This window comes from Mycteria americana, assembly GCF_035582795.1.
Source record: "Mycteria americana isolate JAX WOST 10 ecotype Jacksonville Zoo and Gardens chromosome Z unlocalized genomic scaffold, USCA_MyAme_1.0 Scaffold_30, whole genome shotgun sequence".
Lineage (NCBI taxonomy): Eukaryota > Metazoa > Chordata > Aves > Ciconiiformes > Ciconiidae > Mycteria > Mycteria americana.
Window position 1 is genome coordinate 1,738,815 of NW_027445437.1, and position 26,010 is coordinate 1,764,824.

Genomic DNA, 26,010 nt, shown 5'->3' on the forward strand with positions numbered 1-26,010 from the left:
GTACCTCGCAGGAAGGGGAGAGGAGGTGTTTCCCTCTCCCGGGAAGTGTCACCCTCAGAAGAGACTCCATTTCACATCTCCTCCTTGGGAGCCAACTGAAATCAATTAACTCTGCAACTGGAACCAATTAACCCTCTAAAAAGCACAACACCAACACAGTGGCAGTCTTTAATAAATGTAATAAATACATAAATAATAACATAAAACGCTGCAGCGAGAGAACAGTTTTCCAGTCTATATGACGTGGGCTCTTGATTCTTCAGAGACATAAGGATGAAGGATTTTGTGTTCTAAAAAAATAAAAATTAAAAAAAAAAAAAAAAAAAAAAAGGATTCAACTAGACCCAGGGGACCTTTAAGACGGGATTCATCTCATTTGACTTTAGCCATCTAAAAAGCAGGCATCTAGTCACCGAGCTGTCTTTACAATCAGTATACGAAGAGACGGATACCTTGAAAGAGCCATCTTAAACCCTTATCTTAAAAAGGGATAAGCCTCCCTATCTCTTTACAGACACCTATCTCTCTCCACCGACATCGGAGGCACCTAGATGATTACGTTCGATTAAGACGCCAGGCTTTGACGAGAGTCACAGTAGGCAAGATGGGTGCCATCTGTGAACACACGAGCAAGCGAGCAGCCCCGTCCTTCCCTCTCACAACACTCCCCTCGCTCGCATTCGGGAATTCTCCCATCAGCGCCAATGAGAGACCAGGAAGAGGGCTATCTCTCAAATATATTTTTTAGTGTTATGTCTGTTGTTTTTAAAATTCACTTCTATTTTTATTCAGCACTGTTATTTTTTCAAATTGACTTCTGATAAATACAACAGACAAATCTGAAAATGTTCCACAGATTATCCATTTTCATTTTTGCTCTTAATTTCCTGTTGAACTAGGACTTTTAGACAGCAACGGACAGGGAAGAGGCTTAAGCAGAAAAATGTGATTGTACAAATATTAACAAAATGGCCAAGCGACCCCAGAGAGCGCCCAGTGCTTGCGACCCCTCGCAAGCGCGCTGCAAAGGGCCGGCCAGTGCGAGGGGTTTCATCCCACCCCCGGGGAGGCCACCAGAAGTTTATTTTTTCCAGCAGTGGGGATAGGACTGAGCTGAATAAGAGGAAAGAACTCTATATTAAAAAGAATAAAGCTGCTTCTTTTATAATCCTGCACTTTCTATTTAAGCTCTTTCTATTTTGGATTAAGAAAATAACAACTCTCCATTAGGCGTGGCATTAGGCATTGCCCTGTTTACAAACACATCACAATTTTGCCCAATGGCAGAGCCAGAGGATTTTTTTTTTACATTTAAGAATATGTTAAAAACCAGTTACATATACATTTTCTTAAAGTTTAAAATATCATACTTTTAGTATAATAAATCTCATCACCTCCTTGTAGGCAGATACTATGGGTTCAATGGCCACATAAAACACTTGGGCATTTACAGGCAGTGGACTCCAGAAGCACAAAAATGCACATAATAATCACGTTATCTGTTTTCTGGTTAAGTTTTGGCTTACAGTGTTTTCAGTTCCTTCCTCCATTCCTGTTCCTTCGCTCTTAAATTTTAAATAGATAAGCTCTTCTGCACCCTAAGCACGGAAACGTTGGAATTAAAGGGGCCAATTTTGAATCAAGGGCTTGAGTTACTGTACTAGTCAGATCCAGACGGCCATGCGGTCCAGCGGTGGTTTTTTTTCTGGACACAGGAGAATCCTTATTTTTGGAAGGTGTTTCGCCACTGCCCCACATCACGCTCACAGCGCAATGGCAGAGCTTTCTACCCTGGATTTGCACTGCAAAAAGACTAAATCTTGCCCCACAGTGTTCAGATAATGAAGGTTTAATGAACTGCAGTGTTTTTCCTGTCCTACAGAGCTTGCATTCACAAGTCCGAGGAAGGAATAAAAACAACTCAGTAAAAGGGGAAGAAATAGAGAAAATGAGATGACAAACATCTGGACAAGCTGGGACCCATGTAAAGGTAAGAAGTGACCGTGCTGCTGATCCAACGCTACTGAAATAACCTGGATTCAACTGAATTCTCAACAGAGGCTCAAAAAGAAGTAAAACGTGGGTCATTTGTTTGCTTGTTTGTTTTTTTAAATTTGACAACGTTCTTGTGCTTCAGCTGAACTGGGTTTGTGGTTAAAAAAGAAAGTGACAATTTACTGCCAATAATTTTACTGTTAAGGATTAACGCCACAGCCAGGGAACCAGCACTCCCCTGGAAAGGGGGCATCGCCCGAACAACGCACGCGACGGAGAGCCTGTGTGCTGACGAAAGCTGTCCTGAGCCGTGTGTTTACTTTCTGATAATTGGAAATTTTGCCATGTTAACTTCCTAATTGGATATCAACACATTTTCAGTATCTGTTGTACGCTTCAGTCACAGGCAGGGAGATGCGAAGAAGCGTCAGTATTTCACACTGACCAAACCGCTTAATCAAATCTAGGCATGAGCATGAACCTGAAGCACTCTCACCGCTATGTTGCCACTAGTGCCAATTAACTGCTTCAGTTTTAAAAGACAGAGATAAAAGAAAAAAAACTATGGAATATAAATGAGAAAATTAGGAGAGGGAAAAAGACAATGTCCATTAGTTAATAAGCTAGTTCATAAATTAAATGCTCTAATTTGTGGTGTTTACAAAATATCTAATTTTAGGAACGTGAATTTTCCTCTGTTTATACAACAACACACAGTATTTCCTAAGTAAGTAAATCTTTCCGAAGAGTATAAAATCAACAAAGCGATTAGACACAGAAAACAAAATGTTAGCAATGCATTTGCTAACAACTCTGATCCTGCAGAATAAAGCATTATCTAGTCTTTAATCAGGACTTAACACATAATTTTTCCCGAAGGACTGTAACGGACAAAATACTGTTAAATAAAGTTGGCTTAGGAGGGCCCAGACTAGCACAAAGAACACAAGTGGTCCTGAGCAATATGAGTTTAAGGCAAACCAAAACCAACTGCTCTGGCAACAGACAGCAACTAGTAGCTGATGCTAGTTAGCACAAGAAGATCAATTTGTAAGGTCTGACTAGAAAAGCTGCATCGGTGGTACAGGAGCAAAATGAAAGCGTTGCCTGACAGGTTACAGTCACATTGGGACTCACAGCACATGCAATTTATTTCTATTTATAAGAGCAGGAAAAAGTATTTTCCAAATCTTTGCTTCCATTTCTCTTTCAACCCTCTGCCACAAACATTCGGATACTACTGAAAAAGTATCCTAGGTCTGAAAAATAAAATAATGTTTCAGAGTCAGATGAAGTCATACCACAGAATTTGGTACCATTTCTCATGAAGAGGCCATTCACAACCTCGGGTTGACTACACAGTCAGTATTCATTGCAAAGGAGCAGATTTCAGAAAGGCTACGTCACAACGCTTGTTTAAATTTCAGGTAGAAGTGATTTATGCTATATGAAATGCTGTGTGAATGAGGTTTTGCAGTATTGTTAAGTCTTGAGAGTCCAAATCATCTCCCCTGTGCACATCCCAAGCAAAACAGTTAATCCTGGAGAAGCAGGAGTGGCAAAGAGCCGGGATCCTCCCGCACACACGGCAGGGTGAGCTTCGGGGCGAACCCAGGACTCGCTACGACGGTCTCACGGCTGCAAAACTTAATCAAGCTATTAGGCCACTTTCTTTCCTTTCAGGAGGTCTGATGGTGAATCTGCCTTATCACGAACGCAGCAGTCTCATCCCTGCCCTTCTCTCAAAACGTCTGCAGCATTTAAACAGTTACAAGGCCTAATGGACAGCAGTCATGTAAGGATAAGGAGCGTTTATTCCTAATGCAACGTACCTCGAGCAGCACGGCACTAAGTATTTACTCTGCATTTCAGGATCAGCTGCTACATGCTATAATTAAGTATGCAGATCTATAAGGAGCTAAAAATAATTTAATAGTTATTTCTGCATTATAACTGTAAACGCAAGCTTCACTGCTGTCACTTCTCCCTTTAACGAGAATCCCCTCATAAATGAGGAAACCTATGCTATACCCTGCAGAACTGCCAGCAGACACGGGCTACGCTCACGGGTACTCCCAAATCACGTTATCACATGAAAGTTCACCCAAACAGCCTGGTGGTACTGGAATTGCAGAGACAGCCTATGTCACAGCCTCATCCCTGCATGTCTTTGTTTCTAAAATACTGAAGAAACTCCCTTTTGCATAGTTTCATTAGACACCAAATATTTCAGCCTCTCCTCTGTCAGATCTCGCAGTCATTTCAAATAGGAACTGCGCCCAAGGAACAGCATCAGATCTTCATAAAGAGGCAGGCAAGAGAAGAGTCACGGGGAGGAGCGCTGCACATCGTATTAGAGTTTGGGGAATCTATTGGGGTTTGTTGTATTTGTAGAACAACTTGCTTCCAGGCTGAAAGCGTATATGCCAGCCTTCCGCCCAGTTCAAGCGCTCAGAGCCAAGTCACAAACTTACCAGAAAGGTTTGTAATGGAAATGCTGACAGACCCTTAAGTCTAGTGGCACTGGCAGGTGCTCCCACAATACAAGAACATAATTCAATCAAGCTTTGGGCTGACGTCACGAAGCACAAAACAACTCAAATGCTTTATGAACAGTACCAGAACCCCTGAGATTCAATTACAGTCTTGATATTCGATCAGGAGTCATACTTAGCTGTTTTTAATATAACAAAACCTTTGTACCAGTTATTTATCAAATAGGTCGATCGTATTTAAATGTACAGTCAGAGGAAAAAGTGCATCGTGCCATGTTAACCTGACAATCCCAAATCTTCAGGAACAAGACAGGCTTTTATTCAAGAAAAACAGCACCAGGAGAGAGTCTAATTTTTATATACTACAGAACAAAAAAGAACTGAATCCCTATTTTCTTAGGGATTACACACATGCCTAAGAATTAATTCAGTGATTTCAATTTTTTTCCATTTTTGGACCCCTAAAATTATCCTGGCGGAGGTACTGATAGCTGCATAATGAATGAAATATGCAATAGGTCTTTTATTTTGTTTGTTTGTTTGTTTGTTTTTTTAAACAAACTTTGCTGGAACCCAGCAAAGGAAATAGCCCACGGGCCTGAAAGAATATGCTGTAACAGTAAGAATGCAAAGGTAAAATCTCCTGTTCAAAGCCTCCCTGGTTCCACACTCGTATGAACCAAGCGCCGTCCAGGGAAGAACCCCTTCTGCATCAGGCCTGAGAAGATCACCTTCTGCGGCTCCTCGTACACACACACAACGAAGCAGGGTGCCATACACACACACAATGAAGCAGGGTGCCATATACACACACATACGACGAAGCAGGGTGCCAAGGGCGGCACTGGCAATGGGAAGCATGTTAAAGGGCAGGAAGGGACGGAGCTGCTGGGAAGGCTGTCGGCAGCGTGCCGGCTCGCAGGCAGCAGATGACAGCCTGCCATTGCTCACAGAGCCCCAAGCAAGAGCGACGTCGCCTCTCCCAGCAGCCAGAGAGCACGAGAGCCTCGGCACAACACGGGCACCCACGCCAGGGCCGGCGGTGTCCCTCTCTGCGGTAGCGACTTACGCGCTGATGCAGATCTCGAGCAAAACCCTGAATGAAGGAAATGAAGCCCAGATGCCAGGCCCACTGAAGCCAGCTGAAAATGTGAGCGGGCTTTCAGCGAGGAGAGGACCAAGCGACTACCGAACACGCGAGTGCAGCGCCCGGCATCTCTCCCCGGTACCCCGCTGAGATGGCGGAGCAGAAGGCACCACCAAGTGCCAGATACATCATCTTAACCTCCGAAGCCTTTTCACCAGGTGAAAAGAAAATCATTATATTCAACAAATCAAGTCTTAGGGGATTAGACAAATTCCACAAGAGTACTCTGCAAATACAGCAGCGCGTGTGAAGCGTTGTTTCCAAAATAGATCAATAGCCAGCACGGACAACAATAGATTGCAGCTACGTATTGTCATTACTACCAATAGTAGTCTTGAAAGACATCGTTAAACGGTGACTGTCACAATAGCTCTCATACGAACAATGCTGTTACTGCACCTTCACATGAAATACTTTCTCACTGCTCTGAAATCCACCAAGATAAAGCCATTTTTAAATACACCTGGTTGTTTGATATGCAGATCAACTGCACTAATGTTTACCTTGGCAGAAAGAGTAAATATGCCAACCTTTCTCAACACTTTTCCTATTTCTGTAAGTTTGCTAAGAAAAGAAATTACACAACAGCCTTTGAAAACATTAGAAAAACTATCTAAGAATTTGGTCATTGCCACCCCTCTGCTTTGCCAAGAAGCACTAGGCAGAAAGCTTTCACTGAAAACAGGTTAAAGAAGAAAATTCAGCAGGCTAGTGATACAAGACCACGGATTTGTGCCCAGCCGCAACCCCCAGAGTCACAGGTTTGAAAACCTTTGAACGGCACAAATGGCGAGAGGCGGATTTCGGCATTTGGGCTGGATCCCGTGAGGCACACGATACCTCCCAGGTGACAAAAAAGCTGGAGGCCCCTCAACATCTCATTGCCTCAGACTGACAGCCAGCATCAGCTGCAGAAAGGCAGATGAGGAAATTTGGTAGTGACTTTTACTTAGCGGTTAATAGTACAGAATAAATAACACCAAATTAAATTATTCAAGGGACTCGTTTTAACTGTTGTTATTCCTCCTGTCTTCCGAGGTGCAAGAGGAACTCCACGGACTACCTACAGACACTGGCAGATGGTACATATTATTCCATGTATATTAATTTTATATGCCTACATCTTCAGCAGGACATGTAAAACATTCCCAGGCTATGCCGGCTCTTCTCTCTGATGACCACACAGTGAGCTTACTTGAACTAGAAATTTGTCTGAGCCATGACAGCGTGGTCTGGCTGGGGGGATCCGTCTCACCTAGCCTTCGACAGCCAGAACACAGCAAGCTACGCCTCGGCAAATCGCTAGGTCCTTTGGTGGAGAATAGGCATCGCCAGAAAATGATTCACAGCGCTGATCTGAAATGCCTTGGGGCCATCTCTCCTCTGCCAGCTATGAGGAGCCCTAGGAGATGCAGGCACCTGACTTTTGTAAGGCTGCATTTCATAAGCTTGAAAACGATAGGCTGCCTCCGATTCAGGACATAAAAAAATAATTTCCACCTCTTGAAATGTAATTTCTATCCCTTCTTAGTTCTTCTTTGATTATGTCCACCGCCCTGGTATCATTTATCTGGGAAAATTTTGGTAAAAGATCTTTAAACCATTACAAACACACACCCTGTTCCTTATTAAACAATTGCAGATCTGTTATCTTGGCTTATGGGAACTGATCTAAATAACATCATGGTATCAAACACTGAAAACCACAGGCCGGGGGCCACCGGGGCTCTACTCTTTTTCTGGGCCTTGCAAAGACACAGATTTCCAGATACAAAATGTAGTTTACCATTAGAAGTAAATGTTTGATCTGTAAAGCTTACAAAATGACTTTGTTTATCATAGCAGATGAAAAGAAAAAAAAAAAAGGAATAATTTTAAACTCAAAAGAAAACTGTTTATATGACAGCTTTTAGTGCTCCATGATTCTGTGCATTTAAGAGAGATTCAAGCAATTAACAGCATAAACTTTCATTACATAGTTCTATTATATATGTTTATGTGACTTAGTTGTTCATCTGTTATTTAAGTGATTTCCTCATTACAATAGTATAGTAAAGATATTTGCTGATCTTGTCAAAAAATGTCAAGCAGTTCATTCGCAACATTCCTGGGATCCCAAAGCGTGTGCTGAAATCCTTTTACTTACTAGGTAAGTAAAATTCCAAAGCAATTCCAAAATTCAGTACCAGTTTAAATCGGGGGGGCGGGGGGGGGGAGAATAAATTAAATCATATGTTCTTTCTGCAGTAGCCAAAAAATAAGTGTAAGTGGTGAAAGACTGAAATTTGTGTGACCTGGTGTTCACAAGATGCACAGGCTGACAATTCTTTGTGCCTATATAATGTTTCTTGGGAATTCAGTCAATGGAAGCTGCATTTGCCTATGACAAAAATCAATATGAATTTGGGAGTGGCACGAGTACAAATCTAATGGGAAGAAGCCAAATTGTACCTCACATGCTCCCAAATGCCTTTTTTTCCTGCATCCCTTACTGAACACATTAGACAAGCTTTGTACTCCTACTTAATTCCAAGTCAGACCTAAGTTCACTGGTGGTTTAACAGATACACTTTGTTCACAGATACCTCGTATCCACTGAATAATCTGAAACATTATTTCTGTTACTGCTAAATTTGGCAATGGCAGGCACAAACGTCTCCTCCAAGTGACATTTGGCTGGATCTGGCCCCCAAGCATTTCAGTCTCTCAGACAGCTAATGTCTATGTTTTTGAATTATTAAATATATTCAGGAGTCTTGACAAGGTAGACACGCAATGATTATGACAAAAAGTATTTTAAAAAAAAGCTACAGTATCCAACAGGCATGACTGAACTGTTTCAGATACAATTTGCTTAGATCAGATCCAATGCAACCTTTTTGCAGAATGTTTGTTTAGACGCTCTTCCATTTAATAAGGCTAGTTTTCTTCCAACATCAGAAATCAAGGAGATTCATGTCTTTTTTTGTCTTTTTTTTTTTTTTTTTTTTTTTAATTACCAAGATAGGACCTTAGCTTCCAGATTTAAATATACGTGAGTGATTGTAGGTGGCTGTGTCTCTGGAACGTCCTCTGCAGGATACACTCAGTTTGCCACTGTGAGCAAGATCCAAAGTCAGAAGTAACCTCTCTTCTTTGTAACTAAATATTTAGCTCCTCCAAGTATGCACTGCGGTGTCTCAGGCCAATTCAAATACCATAGCGTGGGTCTTTTTCTGCCCCCACAGTACTCTCTTTAATAGGACTCGGAGGGGAGGAGGATCGAACGCTTCACAAGTAAACATAGCTGGAAGGATGGGAGGTAACTAGCATTCTTCTTCTTCTTAATCATAATTACGAAACATTAGGGATGAAAAATATGGAAGCAGTTGCCTTTGTGTATCTACGTAGCTAAAGCCTCAAGTATTTTTCAACAGGCAAAACAAGAGAAGAGTGTCACAAAGCACAGCCACGGGCTAGCAGCAGCAGAGCCGGACTGGGCGAGGGGACGGAGGGTCTGGGGCTCGGAGGTGCCGTGCCCTGCACACCGGCACGCTGGAGACCTGGAATGGCGCCTGGCAAAGGGAGGAACGTGGTGCAACACGCAAGCAAAGCCAACACCCAGATTCAATCGTAATTTTCAGTGTTTTCTGACATATACCATCACAAACGCGGGCTACCCTTCAGAGTCACCCATGGAACTGCAATAGCTATGCACCTACTACACCTCTTTTCCTTCATTATTAAAAGTGCTTTTCTGATCCATAGGCTTAAAATTTCTTGTGTATTAATTTTTTTCTTTTGCATGGCAATTCTGCATTATGGCCCCCAAAATAAATTGCATTCTTTCAAAATCCTCCCTGGTAAAGGGTGTATGTATTCTCCCCTAGCACACACACGCATTGTTCCTACTGACACTAATGGGACCTGTGCACCATCCTGAGGTGTGCCTACCCCAAGTGGCTCTCAAAACATTTTCAAGATAAAGCCTGTATTTAGCTTCAGTTTTTCTGATGATCCACCAATAACAGCAAAATTATGCACCTTTCCCAGAAGGCCACACTCCAAAAAATGAACTGTACTTAAATAGCTATATTTGGTTATAATTTACTCACAGACACATCAAAAGTAAAAAAAGGACTTCAAAATCAAGCTGAATTTGTGATTCCCTAGTTAAAGATGTATTAATTTGTAATCGCTGTTATTCTAATGCAGGACAAGCCCTAATCAAACTAATGGCAAAATGAAAAGCAAGCCTTTAAATCCTTTAAACGGACTTTGCTTTATTCAGTGATGTCTGTGCTAGCAAAGATTTTTGATTTTTTTGTGTGCAATAGGAATGGCCAATCATAAGAATTCAGTTATTCTACTGCTACTCACACCCACACAATATTCAAACATATACATAGTGGGCAATCTATACCAGATGCTTGAAAACTTAGGTAAAATTAAATACTTAAAATAGAAGAAGCAGAAATTGAACATAATCAGGAAGATGTGGGCTCTGATTAACAGTTCAAAAACTGAAATATGCCAAATGTGACAGACCTAGCAAATTCTTTAGCACAATTGTTGAAAAATTGCTTCAAAATCCATTCCCAAAATCGAGCACCAGCGATCATCATCTTCCCCTTATTTTACGTTGGCTCGCACTTAGATTATGACAAATGCTTTTACTGCGGAAGCTAAGGTAAACTATTTAGAAAATTTTAGAAGATCCGGGAAAATGAATTTCATTTTGGCAACTCTCCTAAAAAAGGAAAAAAAAAAAGGAAGGATAAAAAAAGAAAAAAGAAAAACCCTGCTTCATGCTAATGGATGTGCATTGTTCAATTTAAGTAACAGGTATTAAATCACTTGACAAATACAGTATAAATTTGAGGTAACTCCAGGGGAGTTTTCTTAAAAATCATTTCAGTCTTCACCAATGCTCCCTGTTAAGGTCAGAGTCTCTAAACCAGCATGGCTGAATTGTTTTAGTGCTCTCTGCTGAACACCTGCAAACATCAAACAAAAACTCCTGGTCCTTTACTGGGTTGACAAAAGCCTTTCATGTGAAAAATGCTCCATGGGAATGTCACGGCTGTGGCTCAGGTTACATTCCTTTCTCCCTTGCAGCCCTCACCATTTCTTAACATGGTAAGAAGCCATGTTTGTGAAATTAAAGATTAAAAGGAAATGTGGCTTTACTTTATTTTCATTCACACATTACAAATCACAATAGAGCATCATATATTAGATGAGTAAAAAGCTATTAAGATGACTTTAAGCATGAAATATTACCACACTTCCTAAAGTACAGTTAGTTTCACTTCACTGCTTGGGATTACTTTTCTTTGGGGTCTTTTTTTTTTTTTTTTCCCTTCTCCCCCCTAAAAGAGAAGTTGAAGGTTAATGCAGAGGAATGACATCTGCAGGTCCCCATCTCAGTAAATATAATTTTTAAGAGAGGACCATTAAGAGAAGGTCAGCTCAAACTTCAGAAGGGCATCTGTCCAGGAGGAAGAACAGGCTGCATTCGGATCGCTAAAATTCCGTATTATCAATATGCATAATTAGAATAATAAACTGTGTTCATATGTTATTAATGGAGCTACCTTTAATCCTGCCATACAGTTATAGGAAACATCTCTTGAAGCAGTTGTCTGGGCGCTATCATATCAAATCTGAATTTCTCAAGTCCTGGCTCATTACAACACCGCACACCAAACATTCTTAAGAAGCAAGACTCGCACACAGCTAGCTGGCCAGCAAAAGCACAGGGAAACAATAGCCACGCTTCTGCTTCACACAGCTGTATCTTCAGGCCACACATCCACCCTCTCACCGAGTGTCGGTGAGGGGCAATTCACTGATACCTAGATTCTGACAACTTTTTTGAAATCACTGATCCCTCACTACAAAACTCCCTGTCTAATAACCAAGCACCAGATATTTATATAGCAAATTCAAAATGATTTTCCCTGAGAAGAGCGTACCCTGTGCTGCATGCCATTGTGCAAACAATCTACCAACACACAGTACACTTGCCTTTATCAAGCAGGGTACTTCACCCTCCACCATCAGAAACTGGCGTATTCAAGCATTTACACGTTGTTACAGTGTGGGAGAGTTCAGGTGTTATTTTGAATGGTCTGTATCTTAATATTACTAACTTACTTCAGCTCGCTAAATTATTTGTATGTCTAAAACGATGCGTCAAAGTTACTTTAATGCTTTCAGATTTAGAGACGTTAAAAAACAATATAACCCCTCCATTTCACCCACTGTTCAGATTTGCTACCCTGTGGTATTTCTGATCAGAATGACTTCATAGATGAGGTTTACGATGCATTTATTAAATGTAACTATCTAGTCAATTGCTGTTAGACCAAGTGTTAGTTGCTGCATTGACTGGTATATAAGCATGACAAATTGATTTGTCTGGCACAAACACTCTTCGCTTCTCTCCAGTGAAAACAAATATAGTGAATATTATGTATTCGGTTAAATCAGTTATTAAAATTATGTAATTCGGAAAATGACAAAAATTAGGATTAAAATCTTTAGCTTGTGAGATATAAGGCAAATTATGTCTGGAAAGTTATTCAAACCTAACAGTAAAATTCTCCAAGTCACTATATTCATCATATAACCAAATTTGTGAAGATAAAACAAAACCACGTTATTATTTTGAAAGTCTGAATAGAATAAAATTCACAAAATGAGTGCTTGATAATTGTAGGCGGCATTTGATCTAGTATCTTAAAAATGTATATTACAGACTACCTTCAAATTAGGAAGTCCTTCTTTGGAGATACAAAGTTAATGGACGTACTAGTGCATTTAATAAAAATGGCTATACTGAACACACAGAAGAGGTTCCTTTAATTGAGTACAAACTGCAAATACCAGGCATGAAACCATATGCAATGACGTGTTTATATCTAGATATCCACTGGCAGTTTGCAGTGAAGACTTGTCCAAATTTACCATCTGATTTAGAACAGTACTCTGTGTATAACAATACTACGTACAGTGTGTTGGTATGTGTAATTGCCTGTGCTTTTAAAACACTGCAACTCTCTAACCGGAGATGTATTTGTGTCCTGTCCAAAACACCACATCCGCAAGGCACGGAACCCTCTTAAACAAACTTCATAGAAGAGTAAGGAAATTTCAAATGCGTAAGTATCTTTGCTAGTTTTACTTCTAATTTGTCAGGCATATAAAAGCCTCTATATAAAACTTTAGTTGCCAGACAATTATTGTACACATATGTTCTACCGCAAAGAGCTCTGATATTTCTTTTGTCATCAAACAGGACTCCTGTTTTTATGGAATGCAGAAGTTGCCCATATAGTACTACTACAGCCAAATAAACAAACATACAAACAAACAAATCCTCCAGTTAAATTTCAGGGGCTCTTGAAAAGCAGTCAAATATTTAGAAAGAAAATGCCCTAATTTCCACCAGGAAAAGAAACTAGCCTGAAGATTTTAATTCCCCGAAAAATATTCCATCAGCAAGCAGTCATCTCTAATACTAAAGAGTTCTTTTCCCGGAAGAGGTTGGTGTTTATACTCGGATACTTGCTTATTTATTTATTTAATTTAAGCAGCCTTCAATTCTTATTCACAAAATTAATTCTCAAGCAAGACGTTTTGATTATCATTTCTGACACACAAAAGATAGCATCTGAAATTGTAAATAAAAATCTCCCATGCTCAATTTTAAAAAGAAAAAGATTTAAGCTAGCTCACCTTGAACAATTACACAGAGGAGAAGTTTAAGGGTTTTTAAAAAAATGATAAATGTATGGAAATACTGTGAAAACGTCCCAGTCTTGTGGAAATAATTAATAATAATAATAATAATAATAGCAGCAGCCAGGGCTTAGGAATAATTCCGCTCAAATCTGAATGAATCTGCTCCCCAGAAGAGATTAACACAACCACAACAAAGGTAATGCCTATGGATAAATAACTAACAACATTTCAACTACATACGAAACAAAAATTTTACATACTTGAGCCAGTAAAATGTCCACTTGCCAAGGAAGTTGGTCCATTTTTCCCACTGCTCACAGGAGGTGAAAACATCTAAAAAAAACAAAGAGGCATTACTACTGGAAAACAAGAGATTCCCGAACCCACTGTTAGTCAAAAGTTCCTTCCACATTCGCTGTGAACTACGTTAATAGTTTGTCTACCACGAAACATCATCCCCCCCAGACCTGAAAACGAGTCAGTATTTCTTACAGCCCCCAGCAGCCCCTCACCACCATCATCACGTTTTTATTAGGCTCATTAGCTCCCCAAACAATATTCGCTTCCCGAAGAGTTTGAGCAATCCCAGTCCCCAGCAGCGTTATCCAGGCTGGGAAGCGGGGCTCGCTCCCCTCTCCAACTCTCACGCTGACAAAGGCGAAAAAAGTTTTTTTGTTGAAACCTTGGCCATAAATGTAGCAATGTCCATTTCCATCCCGCTTTAGGATTTGCCTGTCATATGTGAACCCAAATAATAATAATGCAAAGTGCCACCTGCCCTAAATTCTCATTTCGCCTCTAACACGAGAGCAATTTGAAGCAAGGCTCTCTCCCTCTCCCCCTCTCTCTCCCTCTCTCTCGCTCCCTCTCTCTCTCCCTAGCATTTATTTCGACCCTAATTGGTTTCTCTCTTCTTCGACGTGTCTAGTGGATAATACGCACCTTCCCTGAGTCAGAGCCTGCAAAAAGCGAAGGAACAAATGGAAAAAGTGCAACAAGCAAAGAGGGGGCTGCAAAGCTGCCTCAGGCTACGTTTCCTGGCCAAACTTCCCCAAGCCATTCCTCCAAAGCAAAGTCTGGAGCAGCAGCAGCAGCAGCAGCAGCAGCAGCAGCAGCCTGAAGCAGCCTCATTTACACGGGGGGGGGGGGGGGGGGGATCAGGTTTTTGCGGGGTGTTGCTGGTCTTTAGGAACATACATGCATCTCACAGAAAAGTGATTCTCCCCTGAAATAAATAAATAACGGGATAGATAGATACTCCTGACATATTGGGGGGAAGGGAGGGGATGGGGAGAGGAAGGAAGGGGCTGGGAGGGGGAGGGGGAGCCTGACAAAACTAGACAAGTGCACACGTCCGGCTTAACGTCTGGCCTCCAAAGCAGCCCGGCCCAGGAGCAGCCCAAGAGCCCCAAAGTACTTGGGGGTTATTTTTTTTTTTTTATTTTTAAAAAAGCACCGTCTAGCTGGGGGGGTTCGGAAAAGATTGGAGCAGTTTTAATGACAGCAGAAGCCATATGAGATTTCAGTGAAAACTTTAAACTGAGACAGTCATGGATTTCTTTGCACTTTCCATGTGCCAAAAAATGAAACAAGGGAAGAACTGAAAATAGAATATAAGCAACTAATTAGCAATTAATTAGTCCATGTGCCAACAACGCTATAAAACGTAAAGCACAATAAAAGTGCTAGATATTGTTATTAACTAATGATGAGAAATGTTCGTTTTTAGGGGCGTCTCTTTTCGTACGAATTATTTCAGCCATCCAAGACATGAAAATAAGCTCTGAACACGATTGCATCTCCCATCACATACAATAAGAAATAATAAAAAGACTCTAATGTTTGTTTGTTTGGCTTTTTTTTTTTAAGCAAAAAGATATTTACCACGGTTCTAGCTGCTGATTAAAAATTGCCCAATGTACTTAGATCATAGTTTTGTTTTGTTTTTGTTGGTTTGGTCGGTTTGTTTTTTTTTTTTTTTTCCAGTTTAACAGATCAGCTAGAAGATATTTTTTTACAGCTGTTGTTAATTTCCACCGTTGTTTCTTACCGCACTGAAATCCAGTAAATCACTCAGTTCTTTGTCCGTCCCTAAGGCAGCCATTCGCTGTTGGTGATGCATTTTAGCAAAATCACACAAACCTAGAAACATGGAAATAACCGCAATCAGAAAGCCAGTCCCGAGCCTTGCAGGAAACACAATCGGATTTTTCAGGGGGTGGGGGTCGGGGGTGGGTAGTTGAGAAGAAGGGAGGGAAAAAAGATGGAGGGGCAGCAAAAACAACAACAACAAAAAAGCGATATTGTATTTCCAGAGAGGCGATCGAAACCCGGGAACGTCCACTCTAAACCCAAATCCGGAGGAGAAAAAAAAAGAGAAAGCCTCGCTCCCGGAGCATCATTTATGCAACAGGAGGTTCAGCGAGGAATGAATGAGGATCCCAGAGAAGAAACTACAGCCATCCGCTCCCAACTTTTTCCCTTCTCCTTCTTCCACGCAAAGTAGCGTTTAGAGGCAGAAACGGCAAATAGCGATAACAGCAATGAAAAAAAAAAAAAAAAAAAAAAAGCGATGCAAAGTCGCAGGCTACGGAGGCGCCGGTGCGGAGGGACGCGGGGCGGGGGCGGCGGGGCCGGGAGGGAAGCAGAGAGCAGCCTTTGACAATTAGCCCCAATTTCGAATTTGCGGAGAGGAGGGGGGGTGACAACAACAACAACCCGGGAGCGGCTCGGGCCTGTGCGGAGTCTCCGGTTCCCTCCGAGCGCCCGGGGGGAGGGGAGGAAGGGAAGGGAAGGCAGGGAAGGGAAGGAGGGAAGGGAAGGGAGGACGGAAGGAGGGAAGGAAGGGGCGCGCAGCCCAGCGCCCAGCGCCGCGGCCGCCTCGCCGCGGCTCCGCCGAGCGCCGGCCCCGCGGGCAGCGCCGCCACCCACCGCCGGCCCCGCGCTCGCCCGCTCCCGCTCCCGCGCCGGCCCCGCGCTGCCCCGGCGCGGGCCTGCGCCGCCCGCGGAGCGGAGCGGAGCGCGGGAGCGCGGGGCCGGGCGCCGCGCCGCCTCCGTACCCGCAGATCATGGAGCTGCAGCTCCCGGCCAGCCGCCGCTCCCGCCCGCGCCGCACTTTTGCAGGGATTATACTTTAAATTTCCCCAGCTCGCGCACATACACATGGCAAAGCGAGTTTATACGAGGCTGCAGATACACGTGATGCGCAGACTTTGCCAAGAGGAACAATATTTTTTCCCCTTGTATTATCCAGTCCGGTTTTTTTATTCTGCTTTGTTTTGGTTTGTTTGTGACACACACACACACGCACACGCACACCCCCCGTGCCTACAGCTCCATTTCAGCCCCGAGCTGTTCGATTTACGGAGAGCATTGCTGCAAACTTTGCAAAATCGGCCCTTCGGTTCGCTTTACGCTCAAGTTTCTGGGGACGATGCCAGCGGCCCCCTCCCCCCGCAGCATGTTATACTTTTATTTTACATTTTGCTATTGCAGGCCCGACACACTCCGCAAAAACTAGTTCGACTTCATTTTCCGGTAGGAAATAAAGCACCGAGTTATCACGCTTCGCGTTTGCACCTTAGTGTCTCTCTCACGCGTGTAATTACACCGTGGATATCTAATGTATATTGATACACACGAGCAATTATGTGTGCACACACACGGTGTCCTTTCTATTTGCATTTACACATCGAATAACTTGCACCTCTTTTTAAATAACACATCGGGATCGACAATTTAAAAAAAAAAAAAAAGAAGAAGAAAAAAACACAGACAAGTTACTCTAACAGCAAATTGTAACTTTACCTTAAATGGCCACAAATATGTTCACAATATTCCAAGGGGGGAAAAAAAGGAACAAAAATAAAAAAAGAAAAAGAAAAAAAAGAAGAGAGGAATCTTCTGCCAAAGTGCTTTATTATCTCACACGTGTGTGACCCTCCAAAACCACGAAAAAGTACTGTAAGTGTCAGTCCTGCTCCGGGGTACTCCACAGCTTTACAGGCACCCTACACCTGGCTTTGTTGGGATTTGGGGTTCCCGACCACCAAACGCCCGCCACCAGCTCCCCCACCCAGACAGCCGAGACGCCAGCCAGCCAAAAAAAAAAAAAAAAAAAAAAAAAAAAAGAAAAAAATAAAAAAAAGGCAAAAAGAAAGGAAAAAAAGAAGGTCCGACAACTTTTCCCTCTATTGTTTTTACAAACACATGGTGACTGACAAACTGCGAGCGCCGTGGCGGCTCGGGGACTTTCCCCTCTGTCCTTCCTTAAAAAAAAAAAAAAGGCAAAACCCCCCGAGCGAGCGCGGAGCCGCCCGTCCCAAACTTGTTCCAAGTTTACAGCGCTCTCCTCCTCCTCCTCCTCACCACCACGGCCTCCCCCGCGGAGACGCGGATAATAGCATCTTTCCCTGGAAGACACATCGCCAGCCGCTCACATCCGGGCAATGCCCGCCGCCTTATAAGCGCCGCCGCCGCCGCCGCCGCGCCGCCGCTCGCAGACAATGACGAGGGAGGGAGGGAGGCGGGCGGGACGGCGCGGCGCGGGGCGACCAAGATGGAGGGGCCCGCCGCCCCCCGCCCTCCGCTCCGCGCCGCGCAGCGCCCGCGGAGCAGCGCCCGGGCCGGGGGGCAGGCGGGCCGGCGGGCAGGCTGGCTCCCCTCCGCCCGGCGGGGGGGGCCGGGGGCCCCGCGTTCCCCCCCCCCCCCCCTTCCCGCCTCCTGCGCAGGAACCTGGGAAGGGGTTTGCAGGCTGCTGCCGCTGCCATCCGCCCGGCGGGATGCTGGGGGGGGTCGTTTTGATTGTGGTTTTTTAAGTATAATGGGAGCAGAGCGCGCGGTTCTGACGGTGCGCAAAGGGTTCCTGAAGATTAAAATGCAGAAGTGAATGGGAAAGGGCAAAGGGAGCAAAAAGGGGGGCGGGGGGGGGACAGGGAGGGGGAAGGACCAAAGGAAGGAGGCTGTGCAGGTGGGGGACAGACAGGATGGTCGGACAGGAAGACAGACGGACGGCAGGGCCCGGGCCTGGAAGGGGTGAGGAGAAATAACAAGTGGGGTGCTGCTCTGGGTGGATGGCTGGGGCAGGAGAGCTGCAGACCCTGTTTCTTTCCCTCCGCAGCTTGCCCAAGGGTGGTGGGAGACTCTCCGCGATGAACGAGGGGCTTTCGTGCACCCACGTTACTCTGCTGGGCCTAGACACGAAAGCGTAAACCTAAAAGCCGTAATAGAAAAGTAAAGGTGCCCTGGGTTTAAACCTTTTGGAACCAGCGGGCCCAAAGGCACCCACGCAGTGCTGTGGGACCGGGGAGGATGTCCTGGCCCGGAGCGGGGCTGGGGAGGGCTGCCGAGGGTGGGTACCGCGGGGAAAGCAGCACCATGGTACCGGGTTGCTGCATGGCAAAGGCTGGGGCTTGTCCGGGGGATGCTGCCCACACTTACACCCCCTATAAAACTTTTAGTTTTCTAGATCCCAGGCCTCATTTTCACTGATCTGTATCTTCCCCCTGATCCTCTCCTGGACTGGAGAGATCCTCTCCTGCAGTTTCCACCATTCACACGCTGCAGTATGCTCAGAGATACTCTCAGATAAGGACATGTGGTCATTTGGACCTCACAGGGAAATGGTGAGAGAAAAGCAGAAAGGACTTAAAAGATAAGGGCCTTTCCACAGGGCAGGGAGTGCAGATATACCACGTAATACAAAAATACCTGATCACTCTTAACTGTGAAAATGTCACCCGGTCAGCACTGGTCCCCCCTCAGCAGTGCTCCAGAAGCTGGCTTCCCACTGACCACCAGGATATCAACGTAGAGTGTCCCCCATGTTGATGGGAACAAGGCCATCTTCCAGCAGGGCCTGAAAACCAAATGAGAAACAAGGGTGCTAAGATGGCTGCCTGGGAGGAGGGTGCCCCTGCCAGCATGGAGGTTCTCCTGGGGCTGTGTTACACAGGGGTGAGGACACCTGGTCTAGACGAGGGGTGGACTCCCTCTGCAGCTGGAGGCTGGGTTTGTTCCTCGAGTCAGAACTGCCGATACCGGCTCCAATAGGCTCCTCCCTCAGGAGCACCCAAAGCCACCAGCACCCCCATTTCTCACGCAAAGTAATGGTTCAGAGACAGTACTCGCCTGCTCATCACGCTTCTAGCTGAGCCACTGACCCCCGTGGAAGTCAAGCCAGAGTCCCAAATAGTGTCCCAAATAGCATCCCTAATGTCTTCTGTTCCCAGCGGGTACTGAACACAGCATCATGTTTGGTGCCTCCAACGACGATGGCATCACATGTTGCATACAGGTCAAGGAGGTCCTTCTCTGTACTTCTTCCTTGAGCATGAGTTGCCATGTTTTTGCCTGTGCCACAAGCTACCAAGTACCCATTTCAGAATAGCTTTGCAAAGCTGTTGTGCATCCCGCCTGTAGGGAAGAAGGGCACAGATGTCCCCCCAGGAGGAGGTGGCACCCACTGCCACAAGGGCTCCATCTTCTGCCCTGGCCATGACGTTTAGAAGAAGGGGCCTGTTCACAGGCCCTGACACGTGGTGTGAGAGTATACAAGATGGGTGACACTGTGTGGGACATGCATTCACAGAGCTGCAGCGGTCTCCACAGACAATACAGGCACACTAGAATGCTTTAGGTACCAGAAGAAGTCCAAGGCACAGATAACGTGGGCAGTCAGGATTTTGGCCTCAGGGCTGATGGGAACATTTAAGGGATAGCGTACGCAGTCAGTATTACTTACTGCTTTTAGCATATCGGCTTCAATTAGTCTTCAACAACTGCCTTGATGGCCAGAATACCAAGTTCAGTGAGGCTCTGAGGCTGGAACTGCTCCTGAACAAAACCGTTGACAGCCGCCGGGACCGGGCTGCGTGTTTCATCGCGCTCCCTGCCATAGATGTTACTTTGAATGCCTTGTAGAGGAAGAATAGATGTGGGAAAGGAGCAAGAGCAGTGTGCCCCATGAGGGAAGGCAAGCTGGGAGCTGTGGGCAACCACAGGTGGGGCGCAGTCCCACAGCCCCGATGCAGATGATGAGGCGCAGTCCCACGGCCCCGATGCAGATGATGAGGCGCAGTCCCACGGCCCCAGGCGGGTGGGCAGAGGAGGGCAGTGACAGCCACGGCTCCACCGCCAGCGCGGCTGTCCCCAGACAAAGGTCAGTACTGAGTGAGGCCTGAGGCCGCCCGGGAAGTCTTGCAAGGGCCTGGGAGCTGCGAGGGACAGGACACCCCCTGCCTCTGCTGTACCCCCAGAAGGCCTGGGCCGAAATGGAGCTCCTGTGCCACAGTCAGGGGCCGGGGGCAGGCCCGGGGGCGGCTTGGGCCGCCTGGAGCTGGCAGGGCCCGGTGACGGCCTGGCCTCCCTTCAGGCGTCGGCCCCTCAGGGGCCTGGCTCCGGCCGTGCCGCGGGGACGCCGGCTCTTCTCAGGGCGTGCGGGGCCTGCGCTCCCCGTACCGCAGCCCGCCCGCGGGGGACGCGCCCAGGCCCCTGGCTGGTTGCTTGGGCTGGCGAGCCCCAGGGTGCCGTCCCTCGAAGGAACGCGGGTGGCTTTCAGAGGGCGAGAGGCTGCAAAGCCCCCAGGAGCGAAGCGGCCCTGCCTGATGGTGACACAAAGGTACACAGTGCCCTCGTCCCTGGCTGGCAGCATCTGGGGCACGGCAAGGGACGCAGAACCAGGGGAGAGGGGAGGTTTTGGTGGCGAGGGCTCGTCGTTCGCTGTACCCAGAGCTGAGTGTCAGGGGACTCGGCAGGCTGGTAGGGCTCAAAGCCATTTCCCTCTATTATTGAAGTTTTTTTATCTGTGAGTTATTATTCCCTTGGCACCAACAGTGGTCTTAGTGCTATACGTGGTACAAAGAAAAGACAGAGCCGGTGCCAAATTGCTTATTGTTTAAAATGCAGATTTCTTGTTTTTCCTCAAAGTGAATCTATACAGAGAAAGCTGGAGGAAAAAGAATAGTAGGAGCCCACAGAGGAGAGACAAGGCTTTATTTAATTATTTAACCCAGTAATGCATCCAGGATCTCCAGATACCACTGAAGAAATGAAGCATTAGTAGATATTAGACTGGGAAAAACAGGGCCTCGTGAGTCCCGGTTTGGACGACGTTCATTCCCCGTGTATGGAAAGGAAGAGGAGAGCGGGGGCTGCTGGGGCTCTGCTGGCGGGCCTTCGCGGGCGAGGGGCTCACAGAGCCTCCCGCAGGACCGTTTCCCCCTGCGGATGGGGGAATCTCGGCAGTCACGGGCCTGCACGGTGTGCAGGGCTGTCCCAGTCCCGTTTCCTAATTTCTAAATGCTTCGTTGGGATCATTTCTGTCTGTTGTGCTTAGCTATTTCAGTGCAGTGCCTACCTTGTTTAAGCTTACTACATTTCCTGGCCTGCTGCTGCTCTTCATCATGATTATACCGGGCGTGTCATTTCAGTGTTTCAGAAGAAAGAAATTGTTAATGTAATAATTAGGGATGTAAATTACACCTGATTTGTGCCTGGCCTGTTCGGATATCAACCATGTTTTAGTTCTGGATTAATCAAGTCATAATTAAATCCCTTTTTAATATTAGCAATAACTGAAGCATTGGTGGTATTAAAGTAATATAAAAATGCACTACTTTCAGGGAAAATAGAGGTAAATATAATTATTCACCTCACAACAGTGAAATATTAATAAACCACAAAATGTAAATTTACGGTGACACGTAAGACTTCACACATAGTAACACAAGTGAAGCTAGGTTCTGTAGCAAGACCCTGTCTTTCTGGAGTGCACTAGGTTGGCAGACTGAAAATTAATGCAGAAGCTGCAGTTAATAATGGGCTATGGGGTTTTGTTTTTAAATTAAATAGGAAAAGGAATAACACAACTGCTGTACTGGCCCCAGTATTATTTATTTTGCGCTTTTAATCCACTGTATTTTATACTGTCCCCATATGTTCAGTTTTCAGTGTGCCACAGAATTTTGTATGGACAATTCACAAGTGCAGATGTTGCTGCGGACCGAGAGGGGCTGCTGGCAGTCGGGCCTTTTACCACCTCAGAAGACATGTGAAGCAATTTGAACCATGTGATGTTAGCTGAAGTGCTCTGTTAACATGGTAAGCGTGTTACAACTACGAGCATTAGACAAAAATTCACATCTTGAGGTTCCTGGATGTGTCCGTTAACTATAAGTCTCCAAAGAAATTTTTTCACCCTGTCTGTAGACTTTAATAGCAGGATAGCAAAGTACTAGACTGCATTCGGTTCCAGTTTGGGGCTATGATTGTGCCCTTTTTCATTCCTATAAAAATCCATCAAAATGTGGCCTTATCATAAACCCGTGAAAAAGTTGAGTGTGCACATGTCCAGTGGATACTCTTTATGGCTTTGCAGATAAACTCTTTGGAAATTTTATCAGGCTATTTGAAAATAAATTGATTAATGTTATGAAGCGCTGTGTTGCTACAATAACTGATGCCATGGAAGAACCCATGTGGAAATTGCTAATTCTGGCGGCATGGCATGCACAGCCTGCATACAGTGCCATTAACGCATCCTAGGGCCACGCACCAAATGACGGCAACAGAACAAGCGGCTGCATGGCAGTTTGCTCAGTGAGCGTGATCCGTTCTGTGCACGGGACTGGGCAGGGGCCCTCTGGAAAAAATGGCATGTGATGAAGTAATTAATTCCTGTGTCAAAAATGTGTGCTGAAGAAGCTGTTTGTAGCTACAGTGTTGATACTCTCCTGTCCAACACCACAAGCGGTGCTGACGGAATGGCTACCGCTGCCTGGCTCTCCATGTCGGCATGTCTACGAGAGGCTTCTTCTCCCAGGGCTTTCCTGGCTGTGCTCAACCACAGGGCTCAGTGGGCCCTCCGCCAAGATGGAGGGCATGCAGTGCCAGCCCGCACCTCGCCCCGCAGCAGTCCTTTTTCCTTCCCAGCAGGGCAGTGGCTGCCCAGGAACAGGGCAGAAGGGTGCAGGCTCTGCCGCTCAGCAAGTTCCTCGCATGAGGGCTCTGCACAAGCAGATAAAAAGAGCCATGTTTGGGCCAGGACAATAATTAAGACAGAGGTCTTTTCTGAGCTTTTTTTCTGGTGAGTCATTTTTAAAGGAACGAGGCTGAAACCACAACATTATTGCCAGTGACTCCTTCCATGGGTGTTACCGTTCTTTGCTTGGATATCCTTTAAGCAATGTGTAGTGAGAGGTAATTTTAAAAAACTGGGTATTTCTGGCACTGAATCGAGAACATATCTGTGTTCTGCCCAGAGATAACACCTTGCAGTAGTTCCCCCCTCTTCATTTATTTGCTAGTAGGCCACAGACGTCTATAAAACATTACACTTCACTTTATTCATAATGGTGTTTCAGATATTGAGTGCTAAACCACCAGAATAGAAAAGCAAGTCAATAGTTTTCACAAGGTCAGAAATAAGATAAGACCTGATGAGTTTCTTTAAAATAGCCTAATGCCAGGACGCCCAGCCTGTGCTCTGTGAAGCTGCACCGTATACGAACTCACCACTTGTGTGTGACTATGCTGATAGTCCATGGAAGTGTCAGCGAGCTAGCAGTAGTAAATTTAGGGACCCTTCACCAAAACAAAGTCCAGGTATTGCAGAGCAGTTCTAAGAAAAAATCTTAGAAGTGTTTGTTCCAGACAGAGATGGTAGTGGCATGTATTTTTAGGCTACATAACGCATGCCTGTGAAAAAGTTACTACTGGTCTTTTTTGGGAGAAAGTCTAACACCCTCAGTGTTTGAGATGTGTCAGGATTCAAGTTGGGTGAATTATAAACTGGTAAAAATTGTTATTTCTCTTCTTTAACTTGCAGCTGTTTAAATACACAAGAATATTTTCTGTGCCTAGGGCCATGCTGCCCTCAGAGCCAGGGAGTGGAGCCACAGCTCGGAGGCCACAGAGAGTTGATGGAGCATAGTGGAGGACCAAGCTTGTCTCCTCAGCCGTGCCTCAGAGCCACACCATCCAAACCCTGTCGGCATCCCACAAGGTAGGAACTTGCTCAACACCAAACTGGGGGTGGGAATGAAAAAAAAAGGCTTATGAAAGGCTTCCAGACCTACCCAATGGTACCAGTATGCATCCTCACATCTGCGACGGCACACCCTTGAGAAGAGGCGGAGACAAGTGGGATGACTAGGTTGGGCCAAAATAGTCTAATTATTTTCCCTCCTGCTAAACTTGTAGATTAAAGAGATGTGATCCAGAGCTGGCATGTTAGTTTTCGTGATGAAGGAGGGGTGGAACAAAGTTGAACTTAATAAATTGTATAGAATAAACCCCCAAACCACTAAACTGTTTGCTTCTTCCTTCCCCCCCAAAAAGTGGAAAAATGAAGCGCAAAAACAGCTTGTAATTTCCATGCAACCTCTAATACATCCCTTAGTGCTTCCTTGTTACATTCGGCTTCATTCAGGAAACAAGGCAAAAAACAAGGGGACAGAACTATGGTTGAAGTACTTGACTTTGCGACATCAGTAACTATTTTTATGGCTTAAATTATATAGTTAAATGTATATGTATATTCTATAGTTTGTAGTTTATTTTATGATTATAGACATTTTTAAGTCTCTTCAGCTTCACAAGTATGTATGGGCTAAGTCACATTTGCAAGGAACCTTGAATCTGTAGTACATTGTGTAAATGGTAAATATTTTTAGTACTTAAATCCCATAGTCATTGGGTCAAAATTCTTATTAAAACTAAATTCTCATTAGAACGAATGGGAGGTTTAAGGACTGAAAACTTTCACCATGGTAAAACTTCTGGGGACAAAGAAAGAGGAGCCAAGAGATTTCCTAAGAAGAACCTCAAAATCCTTGCTGCAAACTTTAGTGGCAGAAGTCTGAGAGGATGACTTTTACTGATGTCTTCAGGAGCATTTGGAGTGTCCTGTCCTCTGTCCTTTTGTCACAACAGCTGCCCACCTCAAAAATGCCCATTTCAGCTGAAGACGCTGTCAGCAGCAAGGCTTTCCTAGAAGTGAGGCTGGGACTGCATCATACATACTGAGCGATGCGTCCAAGTCCTATGAGACATCTGGTTAAAAAATTGTAAATTTTTACTGCTGACTTTGATGGGATTAAATAGGTCTTAAAACAACTAAAATCTTCTCTGGATGTCAGCTGAAAAGTCTGTGAGGCAGTGAGAAAAGCACACGGTTCTCGGGAGAGCAAGGACATGCCACTTCCATCACCCGTACCTCTGGCACTTCGTTTTAAGCTTTGTGACACTTCAGCACTCTACAGTTGACATTTCTTTGTCAGATTTTTCCCTTAACATTATTCTGCTCTTTTTTGCAGTTGAAATGTATTGTTTTTCCTTGTATATTTATCAATGTGTTTCTTTAATAACAAAGAATAAAACATTTGTCAAGGTCTGGCCCTTACGTCTTTTAAGCTGAGGATTTTATACCTCTTCCTCAAGTCTAACGGAGTGTGTAAGAGTCCAGCACACTCTGATCGGAGGAGGTTGTACAAGTCAGTGCTGCGTTGTCAGTAGTTTCAAAAAACATAGTCGCTATAGAAATTCATAATGACTATCGAATTCTGTGCTCACATTCTCTGTCACAAGACATCTGCACCACAATGTGAGGTCTGAGGACTGAAAAATGTGCATGACAGGAATATAGTG

At 44.8% G+C, this 26,010-nt stretch overlaps 1 protein-coding gene and 1 long non-coding RNA gene across 14 annotated transcripts in view; one reads left to right on the plus strand and one right to left on the minus strand.

Annotated features, from left to right (window-relative positions):
- TCF4 (transcription factor 4) overlaps positions 1 to 17,874 on the minus strand; it is a 243,761-nt gene extending 225,887 nt beyond the window's left edge. For 2 of the 13 annotated variants that reach the window (XM_075489129.1, XM_075489118.1), the window contains exons 1-3: positions 17,173 to 17,853; positions 15,416 to 15,507; positions 13,626 to 13,698 (exon numbers count right to left, since the gene is read on the minus strand). In XM_075489129.1, the coding sequence (XP_075345244.1) occupies positions 13,626 to 13,698; positions 15,416 to 15,487 (145 nt within the window). In that variant the 5' untranslated portion in view covers positions 15,488 to 15,507; positions 17,173 to 17,853. Of the gene's footprint in view, positions 1 to 13,625; positions 13,699 to 15,415; positions 15,508 to 16,083; positions 16,153 to 16,424; positions 16,525 to 17,172 lie in introns of those variants that run through there. The other 11 variants (XM_075489119.1, XM_075489125.1, XM_075489122.1 and 8 more) reach the window with 11 other exon arrangements.
- Positions 17,875 to 19,111: 1,237 nt separating this feature from the next.
- On the plus strand, positions 19,112 to 25,644 carry LOC142403010 (uncharacterized). Its single transcript, XR_012773565.1, has 3 exons — positions 19,112 to 22,464; positions 24,191 to 24,367; positions 25,095 to 25,644. It is a non-coding gene; the product is annotated as an uncharacterized LOC142403010 (long non-coding RNA).
- The last annotated feature ends 366 nt before the right edge of the window (positions 25,645 to 26,010 follow it).